Genomic DNA, 15,444 nt, shown 5'->3' on the forward strand with positions numbered 1-15,444 from the left:
TAGAAACAAGACTGACAAGATGGAGAGCAAGGATTGATGTGCGAAAGAGAGGGAAAGGAAGAACGCGAGCAGACCTGCGGCCCCCAAAGACTGGCGCCGAACGGAATAACGCCCCAGGCCAAGGTGCATAGTAGGGAGGGTAGTGCCGTAGAAGAGAGCAAATCGCACCTGAAAACTCCGGAGGGCAGGTGCCATAATCTGCCATGCCAGTAAACTGATCTGATTTGCAGAATTGGTCCACCACAGGTCAGTAAGAATTGCCAGTGAATGGTGAACAACTGCCCAATCAACACCTCACCAAAAGACAAGGCCGGAAACTCCGAATTATGCTTTGTGGAACTCCGGGACCAAATCACAAGGACAAGCGTGTATTTACAAGTGGGAAAGACAGGAGGACAAGTCCAGTTACAAGACATCATAACGTGTCACGTGCTCCTGGCTTGAAGGAATGGTGGCTTGAGAATGAAAAGCAGAGCGTGGAATATGTGTGTCTCAATGGCCCAAACGAATAAAGGGGGGACACAGGGAATTAAAACTGGTGCCGTACGAATGAAACGAAGTAGCATAGGTAAATAAGGACGTAGAATAGAGGCGTTTTCATCGCAGTCGAGAGATCTGGGGATGGAAAAAGAGATTGGCTGCGATGGGGCAGGGCCTTTGGATTCGACTCCATATCCTACGAAGCCTGTGGCGGCGGCTGGGACTTCGCACCGGTAGGACCTTGAGAAGCGTTGAACCTCGGCCCATCGTTTTGAATATGACGACGTTGACCTTGTCCGCGGCCCCCGCGGTAGGGGCCTCGTCCTCTACCCGACTGATACTGTCCACCATTTGGGTGATGGCCGTGGCGGCGGTCGGTAGGGTTCGTATTCGAAGTTGCAGGCGGTGCTTGGTGTTGCTGTGAAGGATTCGAGATTGGCCGTGGAATAGTATCCGGTGAGTCGTATACGTAAAGCTTCTTGTCGATGGTTTGTGGAATTGCCTGTATCTCGGTCCCCAGCTCCTGCTCGATTTTATACAGGTTGAAGCGGTCATCCCAATTTATGAGATTGATCGCGAGACCCAAATGTCCAAAACGACCTGATCGACCAATGCGGTGGAGGTAGGTCTCGGCGTTCTTTGGAAAATCAAAGTTGATGACCACGTTGACAGCTTGGATGTCAATACCTCGTGTTAACAAGTCGGAACATACTAAATTGCGGCAAACACCGTTTCGGAAATCATGAAAGACGCGATTCCTATGTTGCTGCAGCATTCTAGCATGGGAATAGAAGCACGAATAGCCGAGTTCTGTAATCTTTTTCGCCAGAAGTTCGACTCGGTTGGTTGAATTGCAAAAAATGATGGACTGATTGATTTGTAGTTTGGAGAACAGGGTGTTGAGACAGTGGACTTTCTGTTTTTCCTCTACAAAGGCGTAGTACTGCGTGATGCCGCGGAGGGTGAGCTCATCCATGAGGTTGATCTCGTAGGGGTTGCGCATGTGCTTATCCTAGACTCGGTGTTAGCTATGTGGGCGATCTGCTGGATATCGTACATTCTTCACTCACTTTAAAGGATTTGACGATCATTGGGAATGTAGCGCTGAAGAGCATGACCTGCCGGTCTTTGGGGTGAAATGAAAGGAGTTGCTCAATGACAGGGGTGAATTCGGGGGACAGGAGCTTGTCTGCCTCGTCCATGACAAATGTAGGGCATTCGGACAAGTCAGCGACGCCTTTACTAGCAAGATCCAACACCCTTCCTGGGGTTCCCACAAGAATGTGAACAGCATCGTTTAACCTGATAATGTCATCCATGAGGCCGGTGCCGCCAGTAGTCACCATGACGTTGATCCCGAGATGCTTCCCCAGGGTTTTACAGACATGAGATGTTTGAAGAGCGAGCTCTCGAGTCGGTACAAGGATAAGAGCTTGTGTTTTGGTGCTTTTGGGATTGATGCGTTCGAGCGTAGGAATAACGAATGCCGCCGTTTTCCCTGTGCCATTTTTTGCTCTGGCCAAGATATCTCTCCCCGTGAGAGCCACGGGGATTGTTTCTTCTTGAATGGGTGAAGGCTTTTCGAACCCGGCCTCGAAAATGCCCATCATTAGTTCTCGTTTGATATAAAAGTCTTCAAATTCTAGGCCTTTGGTAGCTGTCACGTCCTGGAGTCCAGTCAGACAATCGGAAAAGTAGATATCTGTCTCGAAAATGACATACCTCCGTCTGTGGTCTGGCATCTTTGGTTGGAAATTTTAGTTGATCCTTCCACTTGAGATCTGAGTTTGCGTCCCTGATCAAATAGAGGAAAAGTGTCAGCGAAACTATTGTCTAAACGATGCAACACGTCCCACATACCCTAAGCTTGTGTTATTCAGCTGTGTCGCGAGGGCGTCGGCCATTATGTCTTGTGAGTAAATTTGAAGTTGGGTTGCTGCAAGCGTTCTTTCGGTCCGCGTGGGCAAGATGTAGCGATTGAGTAGCCTTCCGGCTGTGCCGAGTATGGGGAGGCTTGATCGGAATCTCAACTGGATGGATGGCCGGTTGAAGGCGGGGTACTAGTAGGAAGGGTTGGAAGGGTCGACCGTATCACTGAGCAGAGTGTGATTCCGACGACGAAGGGGAGTGTTTTTGTCTGAGCGTATTCGGTATTCGGGTGTCAGAGGGTCCGGGACTGGCGATGGGAGGATGCGGTACAGTGTAGTGCGAAATGGTGGGTTGACAAGAGTCGAGGTTGGGGGGAATCGGAATTGTCGTCGGAGGTCGTTGAAAACAAAGATGGTAACGAATTGTAGGTGTGTTCTCGTTTTTGCCGAGTGGGCACCCTTGCGGTGAATGCTCCTCAGCTCCCCTCCTAAGCCCAACCTGGGTGGCGCTCTCGCCGCCTTAAGCCGAGAGAGGAACTTCACTCGTACGAGTACTGGTCGTTGCAGCTCCCACCTACGACTATGGCTACTACTACAAGGGGTAGTAGGCATGTATTGTGCAAACAGCGAGTTTTTGGCAATCAATCCAAACCTTCAACTGGAAATTATGTGTCTTTAATGATACACAAGAAATGGCCACCATTGGGTATATCGTTGAATAAAACGAAACGAGATTACAAACAAGATGCAGTCCCAACCTCTTGTGTGTCAACATCATAGATTGGAAAGGTGAAACCATCGTGGGGAGGGAGACATTGGAAACAACGAACCCTCTGGCATGCTCTTAGGACTACCGAAATGATAGCCTTGCCTGGCCCCGTTCCGGTTCTGCCAACCTGGACAATGGTTAATTGCGTTCTCGAAGAAACCCATCGTGGTACTTACTCCTTGACTCTAACATCCGGCGCAAGAGTAATCTCAGCCCTTGAGCCTGGTGTGATGAGTATGAACTGTCGCCCGATTGACCGCCTGGCGGCATGCATCTAACAAGGTTGGCTTAGTACGTGTCGCTCATCTAAGGTCAAGTGAAGGGCCACATACGAGCATATCAATTGCCATCTTCCTGTTGATGTGGTCCATATATACATCGCTGTCGTTCAACGTTAGGAGTAATTCGATCGAGATGGCTTTCCCGAGTACGACTTACAATTCATCGAGACAACGGATAGGTGATCCCATTGCCTCCCACAGTGCGAGTAGAAGGCAGACTTGCGAGAAAGATTTCTCACCGCCGGACAGTGTTTTTGCGCCGCGCCCATCACTGCTGTCTTTGGTGATGTCGGGTTCCACCTGTAGAATCAGTATATGCCATGTTAATAAGGATGGAGAACATGAATACATACTTGTAAGTCTAGGACCTTATTCTCATGATCCGTCAGAAGTCGCCCACGGAAGCTTCTCTCACTAAGGAGATAAGTAAATTGCGCTTTGGCACGGCACGAAATATGGGACCTGAAAATCTGCCAGCGGTCCTTCCGATGCTTTAGAGCGGCCTTGAGCACCTGTGCGGTTGACCTGTCAGTGACAGTGGCTGGACACTAGAATGAGGGAATGTGACAGTACATTAACGAGTAGTCGGAATTCCTCAACCTGCTTCAATGCTTGCCGGTAATCCTTATTTGTTTTCTCCGCCTCTGCTGCAATCTCTTCTCGACTACCTCCCAGTCTAGATATTCGTTAGCGGTTGTAAAAGTGGGGGGAACTTCAGCGACGGACTCTTTGTTATATCGTTGGATATCTTTCTGGAGCCTGTCGAGTTTCTTGTCCAGACTAGCGGGGGTTTCGCCTTCGCTGATCTCGACTCGTGGCGAGACTAGATTTGCCTTTTCACAGTAGTCGAGTACCCGAGCGATGGCTCTATCCAATTTTTGCCTCACTATCGTACTGTTTTGCTTGAGGTCCTCGATTTGTTCGACTGCGGTATTCTTTTCCCCGATTTTCTTGCGCCGTTTGTCAGCAATCATATGCTGTTCACTTTCCGCAACCCTGAGCTCCTCTTTCAATTGAGCGATCTCAGCGTCCTTTGCTGAGAGTTCCTGCCTGATTCCTTTCAGAATTTGCACCATTTCACTCATAGCGTCGGCGCTATCATTCAAAGAGTTTTCGTTGAGATGCCTTTCCTCTTCAGCCTCGCGAAGAGCGGCTTGAAGTATCTCGAGGTCTCCATCTCCCCTGTCTTCTTTCTGGAGGGCTTCCTCGAGCTCTTCGACGCGGTCTTCTTTTCTTTGGCTTTCGACGCGAAGATCGTTTCTCCTCCTCTCATAACGCTCACTCGCCTGCATGCAGCGAGTTAAGTGTGACTGAGCGGAGCGCACTTCTTCACGCCGTCTGTTCAGCTCTCGTCTAAGATTTGCAACTGCATCGCGCTGTACTCTATGGGAACGGATCGTTGTGAGTAAATTTCTAGAAACAGAAATGGAGATGCACACCTGATTTGGGAGTCCCGATCAGATTTCATTCGCGGGTTGCCACTATAAACTGATACAGGTGCCTGGCTTGGTTCGCCAGTACGGCTATAGGAGAGGTGTATACCTCGGCGTCTGTCCGTCTGGTTGATACAGTAGCAGCGTTTGACGTTCCTTGGTCTTTCACCATCGAACAGCACCGAGGACGCTTCCTCTAGGTTCTCAATAAGAAGGTTTTGCTCTATGCCGTGGTTAATGACCAACTGCCGGCGCACTAAATCGTTGTCAATCTGGAGCATTGTTAACTGCGCGATCTCCCCCAAGATGCGCAACTCTTACCTGAAGGACTCGTAAGACGGTGTCAAATCGATCATCTGGCTCGTGCTGAGATGTATCTATCCGACTGTCACCACCGATGAAAATCGGGACCGAGCTAAAGGTATCGTAAGCCACAAGGAATTTAGAGATCGGAGATTGAGTTAAATATTACCAGTTGACTCGTTGCATGATTCCGGATAGAATACTTTGATCCCTTTTTGAGGTGACAATGAAACTGTTTAGCGTTGCTCCAAAGGAGCTTTCCAAAATGGACGACCATTCTGGCTTCAGCAGAGTCACAAAATTGCCAATGGGTCCGACGGGTCTTTGGGCGAATGACTGCTCTTGTTGTATTGCCCTCAGGAGAGCCGGCATCTTGTCGGGAAACCCAAGGGCTCTGCTTCCACCTTCTCTGTTGAGGTTTTGTAGGAGCAATTCTGCTTCATCAACGTCGCGTTTGGCCTGATCGACGGGTGGCTTTGCCGCGTTTAATTGATTCTCGGCGTTTCTCACGTCGGCGGATACACGATCTTCTTCGCGTGCATGCTCATCGTACTTGTTACGGGTGTCCACTACATCTTGCCTTGCTTGTTCGAGTTCTTCCTGCTTCCGGGAATAACCACCGCCGTTAAGGTCGGATAGGCGCTTGGTCTCTTGATTTATCTTGTGCTGTATTTCGCCCGCTCTTTCTTCCGTAGCTCTCAGATGTTCTCTGATTCGCCGTTGCTCAGCCTAGGGATAAAGTTTAGCAAGGAGTTTGTGGTTTTTTTTTTGGGAAGGGGGAAGTTGGCTGTACTTGAAGGTCGTGTCGTTCACTCATTGTCTCATCCAGTTTAGACTTGATGTCTTCTTTCTCACCTTGAGCACTGTCAACTTTGCTCGTTGCGTCGCGCACGTACTCGGCTGCTGTTTCATATTCGGTTTCAGCCTCGTGGATTGCTGCATCGTATCTTTCGAGTTCCGATTCAGCCTCCGTTAACCTGCTGTCCATTCGAGAAAGTTCTGTTTCTAACGAGTCCCTTATCTGCACAAATTAGTCACCTGGTGTGCGGACAGGGCTGTGGTCTTTCTTACCCCCTCTTGTTCTTCAACCTGTGCCCATGCCGCTTGGTTTCGAAGGCTCCTGATTCGGTTTCGAAGGGACTCTTGCTGATCCGAAATTTCTAGCTTTTTGTGGGCTGCATCTCGACGGCTCTTCAAAATAGAAATATCTTGCTCCTTGCTCCGTAGCTTCTCCTCAATTTGGTCGGCGGATTCCTCAATCAGTCGGTAATCCTGGTCGAGCTGCTCTAGTTGAACGCCTTTCACGAAGAATTTGTACTTTTCGGCGGGACTGGATGAGCTAAGGAATTGGCGAGCCATATCCTGTGACAGAACATTCATGGGGTTCTCAAATTGCAAAGTAAAATGGTCGATGATGGCATCAAGCTCGGCCCTTTTAGTAGAGACAATACGCCCGCTCTCTGACTTGATCTTAAAACTGCTCGCACCACTTTTAGAGAAATGGCGCTCTACGAGAATGGACTTCCCGAAGTCATCCGGCAAATAAGCGCCATCGCCTTGATTTTTGATCCGTACGATGATTGTAGCAGTCCTTGGTGAAATGTCAGAACTAAGAATATTGGTAGCAAAACACAACACTCACTCTTTACCCTCCTTGATGAAACTCTTGAGGCTCTGACCTCGGTTAGTAGCCGATGCTTTACCACCCAAACAGAGGGTTATAGCCGTGAGGACCGCGCTCTTGCCGCTCCCATTTTTACCCACGATGAAATTGATCAATGGGCCGAGCTCAACCTGGAAGTGGTCATGGCACATGAAGTTATAACACTCAACCCGCTCGAGAATTCCATGATCTGAAGGCACGTTTGGTTCGTCACTGTTAAAGGAGTATTTCTCTTGGATAATTTGTGTTGCGAGTAGTTCCAGCTCTTCCTCGTCCTGGTCAAGGGCGATGGTAACAGATCTCAACGCTCGATTTCCCTCATTTTCGCTAACTCCCTCACTTTCGTCGGGAGATAGGGAGTTGGATACGCGGGCACGCTTTCTCTTCTTCAATGTCAGATGAGATGGTGGCGGTGAGATGCGAAGCACCTACCGATTGAGGGGTTAATGAAGAGCCGTCCATTTTGTCATCTTCACTGTCTAAGTCGGTGGTATCCTGGGACACCTGCGAGCGCTTTCGATTTGACATGACGGGCAGATAGGGTCAATAATGTCCATCATCGGTCGCTGTGGCTAGGTTATGGAACCAAGGTGGTGACAAAAGTCTTGCCGAAAGTTTCGATGGCGATTATAGGGTTGACAAAAGTCATTGAGACGGCTTGTCAGCAAGACGTCATGGCTGATTCTGATCTTTGTCTCTTGTCTTTGTTCTCGCTGCCCATCATAACTCAGTCGCGTTGGCGCGTCTTGCTGGCGCCTGACCACGTGAGCGCTAGTTCCAGACGGTGGCACAAGCCCAGCTACTTTCAAGTCAAAGGGAGCCCTGCAGGATGGATGTCTACGAGACAAGCAAGCACAGCAGCGGCTTGCTGATTTAACTCAGTTCCTTAAAAGAAGGTAGAAATCTAAGCTATTGATTCCTGCCGACTACTTGCGGATTCTATCGCTCTGTTGGTGACGTCAAGTGCCTACCTACATGGCTACTGCGGGCTCTTCTGCAACGTAATGTAGATAAGCACCAAGCAACTTTGTGCCTTCGATATAATTTCTCCTGTCCAGCTTTTCGTTGACAGAGTGTGCGGCATCGGTTGAGCTGCCCATCGGTAGCAGTAAAACGTTTTTCCCGGTCGCCTCTTCAAAGGTTAATGTGATCGGAATACTAAGCACGAATCAGTATCTGTGCAAACGGGAGTGACAGCAGTGGCACATACCTGCCACCTTCGCGGGTCAGATCTGGCTCGACCCCAAAGACTTGGTTCACAGCTTTGCTTGCAGCCGCAAAATTCCAGTGCTTGGGGCTAGCCACCCACCATTTCCCGTCATGTTGCAGCCACACATCCAATGAGTTTTTGCTCTTCAGCTTAGCGAACTCTGACTTTATATGGTCGAAGACAAGCTTGTTCAAGTTCGCGCTCTCCATATTGGGAACGGTTCGAATAGAGAACTTGCCGATAACCTTTGCTGGTATGACTGTTTTCGCTCCGGGAGCGGAATATGCTCCTTCAATGCCGTGAACGGACAGGGATGGGAATCGCCAGCGAGCCATGAGGGTCCTTTCCTTGGTTGGATGAATGCTGGTTTGGCTCCCTAGTGACTCGTGGAGGTTTTCCATAGTGTAACTGATGTTGGTGTAAAGCGATTTCTCGTCTTCTGTGACAGGCTCGACAAGGTCCATGATACCCGGGATCAGAATGTTGCCTTGTGGGTCTACAAGCTTGGACAAGACACTGACTAGATCTGTCATCGGCTCATGCGCGGAGCCGCCAAAGACGCCACTATGGAGGTCCTGCGCAGGACCCGACACGCTGACAGAGTAATAGTTGCATCCTCGGAGCCCATAGGTCAGGCAAGGCTTCTCAGTCCCAAGCCAGTAGTTGTCCGAAATGCAAACAGCGTCTGCATCTTTGAAGAAACTCTTAGCCTCGGCATGGATAAACTCCTCGAGACCTTCAGAGCCATACTCTTCCATGCCTTCAAAACAGCAGAGAAGATTGACCGGTAGTTCAATTCCGGCCTTCTTATGCGCTTCAATCACATTCAACCAGCCCAAGACTGGCCCTTTGTCGTCGGTGCTCCCCCGGCCAAACATTCTTCCTTGGTCGTCAACGGTAAGTTCAAAAGGCTCTGTGGCCCAGCCGTCTTCCTTTAAGGCGGGCTGCACGTCATAGTGACCGTAGACTAAGATCGTCCGCTTGCTCTTGTCATTGCCATACCGAGCTATCACAACGGGAGGAAGATCGAGATGCTCCTTCCCGGGCTGCTTGCCCAAGGGTCTTTGCTCTACCTCGGCCCCGAGGGCTTTGAGTTCAGAGGTAAGGTACTCGGCCATCTTGATGAGGGAAGAAGAGGTCAGTCGCGCTCGCATAAAGGAGAATAGGTTGTAATTCCTTACCCTGAAGACATCCTTCCTATTCTCATCTTGGGCAGAAATCGACGGAATCGCCACGGCCTTGCGCAAACCTTTGAGCTTTATCAATACATCTGAGGTAGGGAGTTCTCGGATATTGGCGCTTACGATCAATGAATGAGCCAGACAAATGGTCAACTCTTGGCAACGTTAGAATGTAAAATGACTTTTGCCTGTGTAAGATGCGTACTGTTTAAAAAAAGGTTCAAGCTGGGGCGCCATTGTATGGTCACTGATCCGTCGGTAATATGAGCGACGACACGAAAGCGGATGTATATTCCAACAGGTACCGATAAGCTGCAACGCTTGGTATTCCCTGACGTAGGATGATGAGGGTGGTAGGTATGATTTGTGCCCGATGAGCGAGGCTGTGATGCGGCGGAGGGGAAGGAGGGGCATCCCGTCGTGCTTCCTTTTGGGTGGGTTTAGCGAATGGTCTCAACTTTGCCGTAGCTAAGCGCGCCGGTTTACCTCGCAACTTGAAGTTCATGGACGGGGATGATGACGCTGGTGGGAACGGCAATAATGATTGATCATGAATGGATAATTGAAAACTGAGAATTTTTCCAGGTAATAACTGAAAGAGTTTTAGTGGCATTCAGATTGTATGGTGGACAAAGATTCTAGAATACATAGCTCTTTAAACAGCCCTAGCTACTGTACATGCTCAAAGGGCCACAATGAACAAAATTTGTCGTGACTGCTGCCTAAGAGACCGAATGGCGGAGTAGATGAGGAACATGCAATCTGTTGGTACGCATCATGCGTCCCTGCCCCAGCTCTCTTTCCGCAGCTCGCGATCCTCTCTAGCCATTCGACGCTTCGCCCCCCACCTTGATTGTACTGCTTCCAGTACCTGTTTTTGGATCTCCTTCTTCTGCGGACTCGCTTCACATGCCATGGCGATGAACATGGGAGAGCAGTTGAAGCGTTTGGCCAATTTCCATCGGCTCCAAGTCATTGGATCGCTTAATCGGAGTTTGCGGATCTCTTCTACGTCTGACCGAGTCAAATGATACCTTTTCTCCGGTGAGGATTTGGACGCGGGGGGAAGTTCGTCCACATTCTGCGAATTGGATGGGGCATCGGAGCGAAGCGCCCTGCGAACATCATTGGGTGGGAGGAATTTTGTTGGTGTTTCGTAAACAGACGACGTGCTTGACGGGGGATTGTAAATGATGTGATCTTGGATCTTATCTGAGGACAGGCCGAAAGAAGCATCTGGTTTGATGCGTAGGCGTTGTTTTGTACGCCTGTAAGTGGATTGACATCGCCGCAATTCAAGAGAAGCAGATTCACAAGAAGGTAACAGAAAAGGAAGCGCCAGAGTTGGTCTCTTAGAAGCGTTTATAAAAGTTGCCATCTCGATATTTGCTTCGAAATATGCGTGAATCGGGTACGGTGAATGAGAAAAGGAGTTAGATAGGGAGGATCAAACGTAGCCAACCACCTGGGCCGAAGAGTCAGTATCGGTGCGGACCTAAGCAAGGAGGAAACCAAGAAAGCAGAGAATGGATATACTTACAACGAATACTGGTGTTGCGTGGTTGTCGGAAAGGGCGTTCCAACTGACCTCTCTGGGCGAAAACTCCAGCCCGAGCCAACTTTTTCCTTCCCCGTTCAGACAGCATAATTAGTCAGCATCAACACAAAAAAATGATGAGTTGTAATTATGCCCACCAAATGACGTCCCCCCAGTTTCCAGAGTTCTGTCATGTGCCCGCTTAACCTTCTCAACCAACAATTCCTTTTCCCCAGTCTCTCTTTGTAAGGTCTGATGTTCTTCCATAAAACATGCGCAGAGTCAGTTTGAGCTTTTGACCCCGTTCTTCTTCTCAGCCGTCTGCTGCATCCAACAGGGTCGGAGCCGTCCGACCACCCTGATACCAAGCCTTAACTCTCCCCGTTTCGCGCGGGTCGTTGGGCGGCCGGTGGCTCTCCTTGCAATCGTGAGCTTGTGGTTTTCTCACTCACAACCGCCAATGCAGGTGGGGTTCATGAACGGTTAATTTTTTTGACTTGATACTATTAGGTCCGTCTTCTACCGGCGACTCAACCCATTAAACGAGTGATTTGAATGCCGGTAACACCTGGCGTCCGTGACGAGGCGGATGTTTATTTGGCCGACATCTGATCCGCCGCCCTTCTGCCCAGGTTTGGACGCTTTAGTCTTGAAATCTGCCTTCACCGATACCAAAATAGTGCAGACCGAGTTTGGTTCCTACGGCAATCAAAATATTTAGCATGGATTCTAAGGGCGACACTGCGTCAATGGGGAAATCCCTGGATAAACATACCCCCATCCAAGGCATTCTGAGCGACTTAACAAAGCACCCCGGGGGTGCCGAACGCTTGGAGCCGATTCGAGATTTGCAGAGTTGCAATTGCGTCAAAGGAGACGATGGTAAAACGAAACGGAACATCAGAGACGTAGCCGATGATTCGAACTCAACCGTGGCGGCCGGTGTTGCCAGACCAAACCCACTGACGCTTTCTCGGGAAAATAGCTCGCTCGCTTCCCGACGAGGACGCGCATCCCAAAGAACGCCGTCATCGCCAGAATATACAGCTCAACGGTCCCCTCTGCAATCTCACTCGCCAGCCTCCTTGATATTCGAACGCAATGTGCAAGAAGATATCTTGCTCCCTCAGACGTCACCATCAATCCCGTCACATATTCGAACAGAGAACCATATTCCTCCTGTTTTGGAAGCCTCCTCCGCGGCAATTACCGACAATGAGCTTGATCCAGATTCCGTAAAAATTGTCACCCACAGTATACATCACCCGGCCGCGGGCTGTGGTACGTTTGCAGAGCAGTCGCCACAGCCGCCCTGTCATGACGGGGATGGGTTGGACATGAGGGATGTGGAAGAGCTTCCGCCAGCAAGCCAGAGCCCAGATCCAAATGATATCCGGCGCTTAAGCTTCATCTCGTTCGCTGATGTCGTGAATGCTGAACATGCCGAGTCAGGTGATAACCTGTCCAACCACGACCATTTTCAGAAGGGCGCAACCAGTCCCGACCCATTAACTACGGTACATCGGAATATGTCCTCGTCACCGTTGTACTCACCGGTATCTTCCCATGGTTTCGGGACTTCTCCCCCGACTAGTATATCGACATCGTTCAAGGGCTTGGAACTCTCGCCGAACCGTGGGGCACGTGCTACCGACAGCCCATTGCTCGCTATCCAGAGACCAGTTTCCCCTAGTTTTAGTGGTGAGCTTAGCATAGAAACAATGAGGCAAGCGTTGAGGCGAACAGGTAGTGGAGATCTAGGTGCGTCTCGAAGCCAGTTGTCGAACACATCGAGCAATGATGATTAAGCCATCTACCCATCTGGCTCATAACTATCCATGGCGTTTCTTTGGCGTTGCGTTCTCTTGGATCACTTCGTATTCGTCTATATGATCCGTTGTACCCCCGTAATTTAATATTCGCTGGGATATTCTCGCTTTACATCTTCGTTTTAATTTGCTTTGTATAGTATTATCTTAGTCAATCATACACCTGGGTGCCTTTACGACCGATATGGTTGGTGGCTCGCAACGTACATGTAGAACCAGGATATTATGCTTAATGCAGGTTCTCCAGACCGGACCGGAATCCTCCATCCGTAGATTCGAGCGCCGTCTTCTAAGATTTGTGGATTCCAGCAACTGCGTCTAGTGCCTGTTGCACCAGAGCCCGAAGAAAAGGTGCGTCTTCCAAACCGACGCTTATCCTTACTAAGTCAAACTCTACACCAAACGAACCTGCCTGAGAAAGGGTCAGCGGACATGGGAATGATGCGATAACTGTGGCAATCTGGAAATGGCTCGGGGACGTACCCAATCGAGCTCACCATAATGAGCAAGTAATGTATAAGGGCAACTGGTACGGTCAGCCAGTTAACGAAATCTTCACAAACATCAAGGAGACCTTGATAGATCAACTTACCTTAACGTGAAATTGGTTCCCAGGCTTGGACCCTTAAGTACTTCTAAATTATCGAAGAAAGCGACCGCTGCCGCTGTAGAATGGAAAGTAACCGAAAACAGTCCACCATAGCCGCCATTTGGAGTGCGAAATGCCTCGTAGAGAGGGAGGGAAGGGTTGTATTTAGGATAGTACACATTTTTAACTGAAAGCGTCAGTATGCGGCCCTGGTGAGATCTTCTGGACGAGACACTTACTAAGTGGAGATTCTTTCAGCATTGCTGTTATATTTTCGGCGGTACGGTTGATCTTTTCAATTCGAGAAACGAAATCACGACTATTTCTCTCAAGGAAGATGGCGTCTTCCGCCCAGAGATTATCTTCGTACTCTCGGCTGAATGTCTCTTTCAGTAACTGATAGTACCGTCCATGTGGGTTTAGTACAGCGCTTCCTCCCATAACATTGCTGTCTCCGCTAAATATTTTTGTCAGGCTGCTGACCACAATATCCGCATGAGAAAGGACGTTAATATTGAGAAAGTTCCCAACTGTTTCATCAACAACCAGGGCAAAGTCGTATTTGTCGGCGAGAAACCGGATCCTCTTCAGATCGGGAGATTTGAGGAGTGGATTGCCCGGGAACTCAGTGAATAGAGCTAGAAACCTCTCTCCACCAGAGAGCCGTGATTCGAGATCATCCAAATCTTCGGAGGACCCTCGCCCGTAGAACAAGCAGCCGGGGCCCCATTTCTCGAGGATCTTTAGAGTATCGATATAAGGAAATCCAAAGCAGATGCTTTTCATCGAACCTCTAGCGTTTAGTAAAACCCGATGAGAATTGAAAATTGCGCTCATGCCAGTCGGGAAAAGCGAGACATCGGACTCCGTGAGTCCTGCTATCCTTCCTCCCTCTGGTACCTTTTCTAGAGCCTCACTTAGCTCCACATCTTCGGTTAAGACCCCCGCTATCCGCCTGCGCACGGCAACTTTTGCTTGGTTAGCAAGGGAGATACTCAAATTTCGCCCGAAACGTTCTTCAATGAATTGAACAGATTCTCGCCCGTCTTGGGGCTCTGCAACTGGGGTTGCGCTGTTGGCTCCGCCCTTTCCGATTCCGTTTACCGAGCCTCGCCCTTGATATCTACGAGGGCCCTTGGAAAACCTCTGGCACGGCGCACTTGTTGAAGCTGACTTCTTCTCCATGAGGAGGCCGTCCTTCAAGGCAGTGAGGCAGAATTCACCACGGCGGCTCGATACACCATCGCCGGAATGTTGCCACACCTGCTTCGCTACCGGGGCGTATTCCTTGGGGTATAGCACACACGAAAGAAGTGATTTAACGGCTGGTAGTTCGGTTTCCAGTTGCTGAGTAGGAATAAATTCCAGAACGCGGATTTTGGATGAATCCTCCGTCGGCAATTTTGACAAGAGGAACGACTGACACATCCGTGCGGTGTTCAGAGAAGGAAAGAGAGTCGCAGAGTCGAGATCTGAGCTTCCGTATCGAGAGACAATTTCTCTGGCAAGTTCTTGAATAACGGGATGTACGAAGAATCGAGGATACCCGCACTGCATCTTATTTACCAGCCACAGCTCTCCTTCTTCGTATGCCACATTCTCCTTCCATGTCGGAAGCGATACACTGACAGCCTGTATAATATAAGCGGACTGAATTGAGCCCATTCTAGGTGCTAATGGATCCAATGCAAGCAAGTGTGGCTGCTTGGGGAGCAGATGTACGCGGGGTACGTGGGGTCAAAACATACGTGGTCGGTGTTGGGCGGTACTGGGCCGCCAGCTTCCTGAAGCATGATTTTTAAAACAGCGATGGCAAATATGTCAGACGGAATGTGGCGGAGGAAAGACTTGGATGTTATGAGGGAGAAATGTAGTGCAACTCAACAGGAGATATTTCAAGAAAGCTGGTTGCGATTTCGGCGATGAGCCGGAGGGAGTTCAACCAATCATTATTTGGATTGCTTGTAGGAGGAGTCATACGTTGTACCCCAATATGCCTCAAAGGCGAAACGGTGCTATTTTAGCATGCAGGAAACCCCTTCTGCTTGAATACACGTGAGTGTTTGCTACGAAGGATAATGTGTACAAATAATATGAAACATGGTTGTATGAAATAATGAAAACTTAAGACTCCTTGGCCGCTTGCTCTCCTTGGTCTCTTGTCTGGTCCACGTCAAGTTTGGCTGATAAGAGAATCACGTGATGTTATCGCCGGCTGGTCGCCAAAAAAAAAACTCTCCAGGCACTTCGGAATGTACGTACCTGTTGAGCTTCTTCTGTCCAGAAGCTACGGGCTATCCA

At 49.4% G+C, this 15,444-nt stretch overlaps 5 protein-coding genes across 5 annotated transcripts; 1 reads left to right on the plus strand and 4 right to left on the minus strand.

The window, feature by feature from the left end:
• Positions 1–676: 676 nt before the first annotated feature.
• BJX67DRAFT_374916 (DNA repair protein SMC6) lies at positions 677–6,949 on the minus strand (the record flags this gene model as incomplete). Its single annotated transcript, XM_071031623.1, has 15 exons — positions 677–1,492; positions 1,551–2,147; positions 2,203–2,275; positions 3,294–3,391; positions 3,450–3,498; positions 3,556–3,698; positions 3,836–3,946; positions 3,978–4,074; positions 4,125–4,781; positions 4,838–5,103; positions 5,153–5,246; positions 5,304–5,863; positions 5,928–6,155; positions 6,206–6,725; positions 6,777–6,949. The coding sequence occupies 15 exons, from the start codon at positions 6,947–6,949 to the stop codon at positions 677–679; spliced, it is 4,482 nt and encodes a 1,493-aa protein (XP_070881886.1).
• Positions 6,950–7,571: 622 nt separating this feature from the next.
• Positions 7,572–9,770, minus strand: BJX67DRAFT_365191 (M20 family dipeptidase). Its single transcript, XM_071030250.1, has 6 exons — positions 9,675–9,770; positions 9,394–9,615; positions 9,312–9,343; positions 9,189–9,256; positions 8,008–9,125; positions 7,572–7,955 (listed from the first exon to the last, which is right to left on the minus strand). Exons 2-6 carry the CDS (start codon positions 9,600–9,602, stop codon positions 7,769–7,771), a joined length of 1,614 nt encoding a protein of 537 aa, XP_070881887.1. The 5' UTR covers positions 9,603–9,615; positions 9,675–9,770; the 3' UTR covers positions 7,572–7,768.
• Positions 9,634–10,791, minus strand: BJX67DRAFT_275257 (mitochondrial 54S ribosomal protein mL58). The gene is made up of 2 exons (XM_071026544.1): positions 10,729–10,791; positions 9,634–10,653 (listed from the first exon to the last, which is right to left on the minus strand). Exon 2 carries the CDS (start codon positions 10,564–10,566, stop codon positions 9,964–9,966), a length of 603 nt encoding a protein of 200 aa, XP_070881888.1. The 5' UTR covers positions 10,567–10,653; positions 10,729–10,791; the 3' UTR covers positions 9,634–9,963.
• Positions 10,730–13,134, plus strand: BJX67DRAFT_275159 (uncharacterized protein). The gene has a single exon (XM_071026543.1). It carries the CDS (start codon positions 11,448–11,450, stop codon positions 12,531–12,533), a length of 1,086 nt encoding a protein of 361 aa, XP_070881889.1. The 5' UTR covers positions 10,730–11,447; the 3' UTR covers positions 12,534–13,134.
• On the minus strand, positions 12,673–15,408 carry BJX67DRAFT_365202 (cystathionine gamma-synthase). Its single transcript, XM_071030251.1, has 5 exons — positions 14,892–15,408; positions 13,383–14,775; positions 13,147–13,330; positions 13,038–13,080; positions 12,673–12,966 (listed from the first exon to the last, which is right to left on the minus strand). The coding sequence occupies exons 1-5, from the start codon at positions 14,934–14,936 to the stop codon at positions 12,844–12,846; spliced, it is 1,788 nt and encodes a 595-aa protein (XP_070881890.1). The 5' UTR covers positions 14,937–15,408; the 3' UTR covers positions 12,673–12,843.
• Between the last annotated feature and the right edge of the window lie 36 nt (positions 15,409–15,444).

Source organism: Aspergillus lucknowensis (assembly GCF_044049455.1).
Source record: "Aspergillus lucknowensis strain CBS 449.75 chromosome Unknown BJX67scaffold_59, whole genome shotgun sequence".
NCBI classification, from domain to species: Eukaryota; Fungi; Ascomycota; class Eurotiomycetes; order Eurotiales; family Aspergillaceae; genus Aspergillus; species Aspergillus lucknowensis.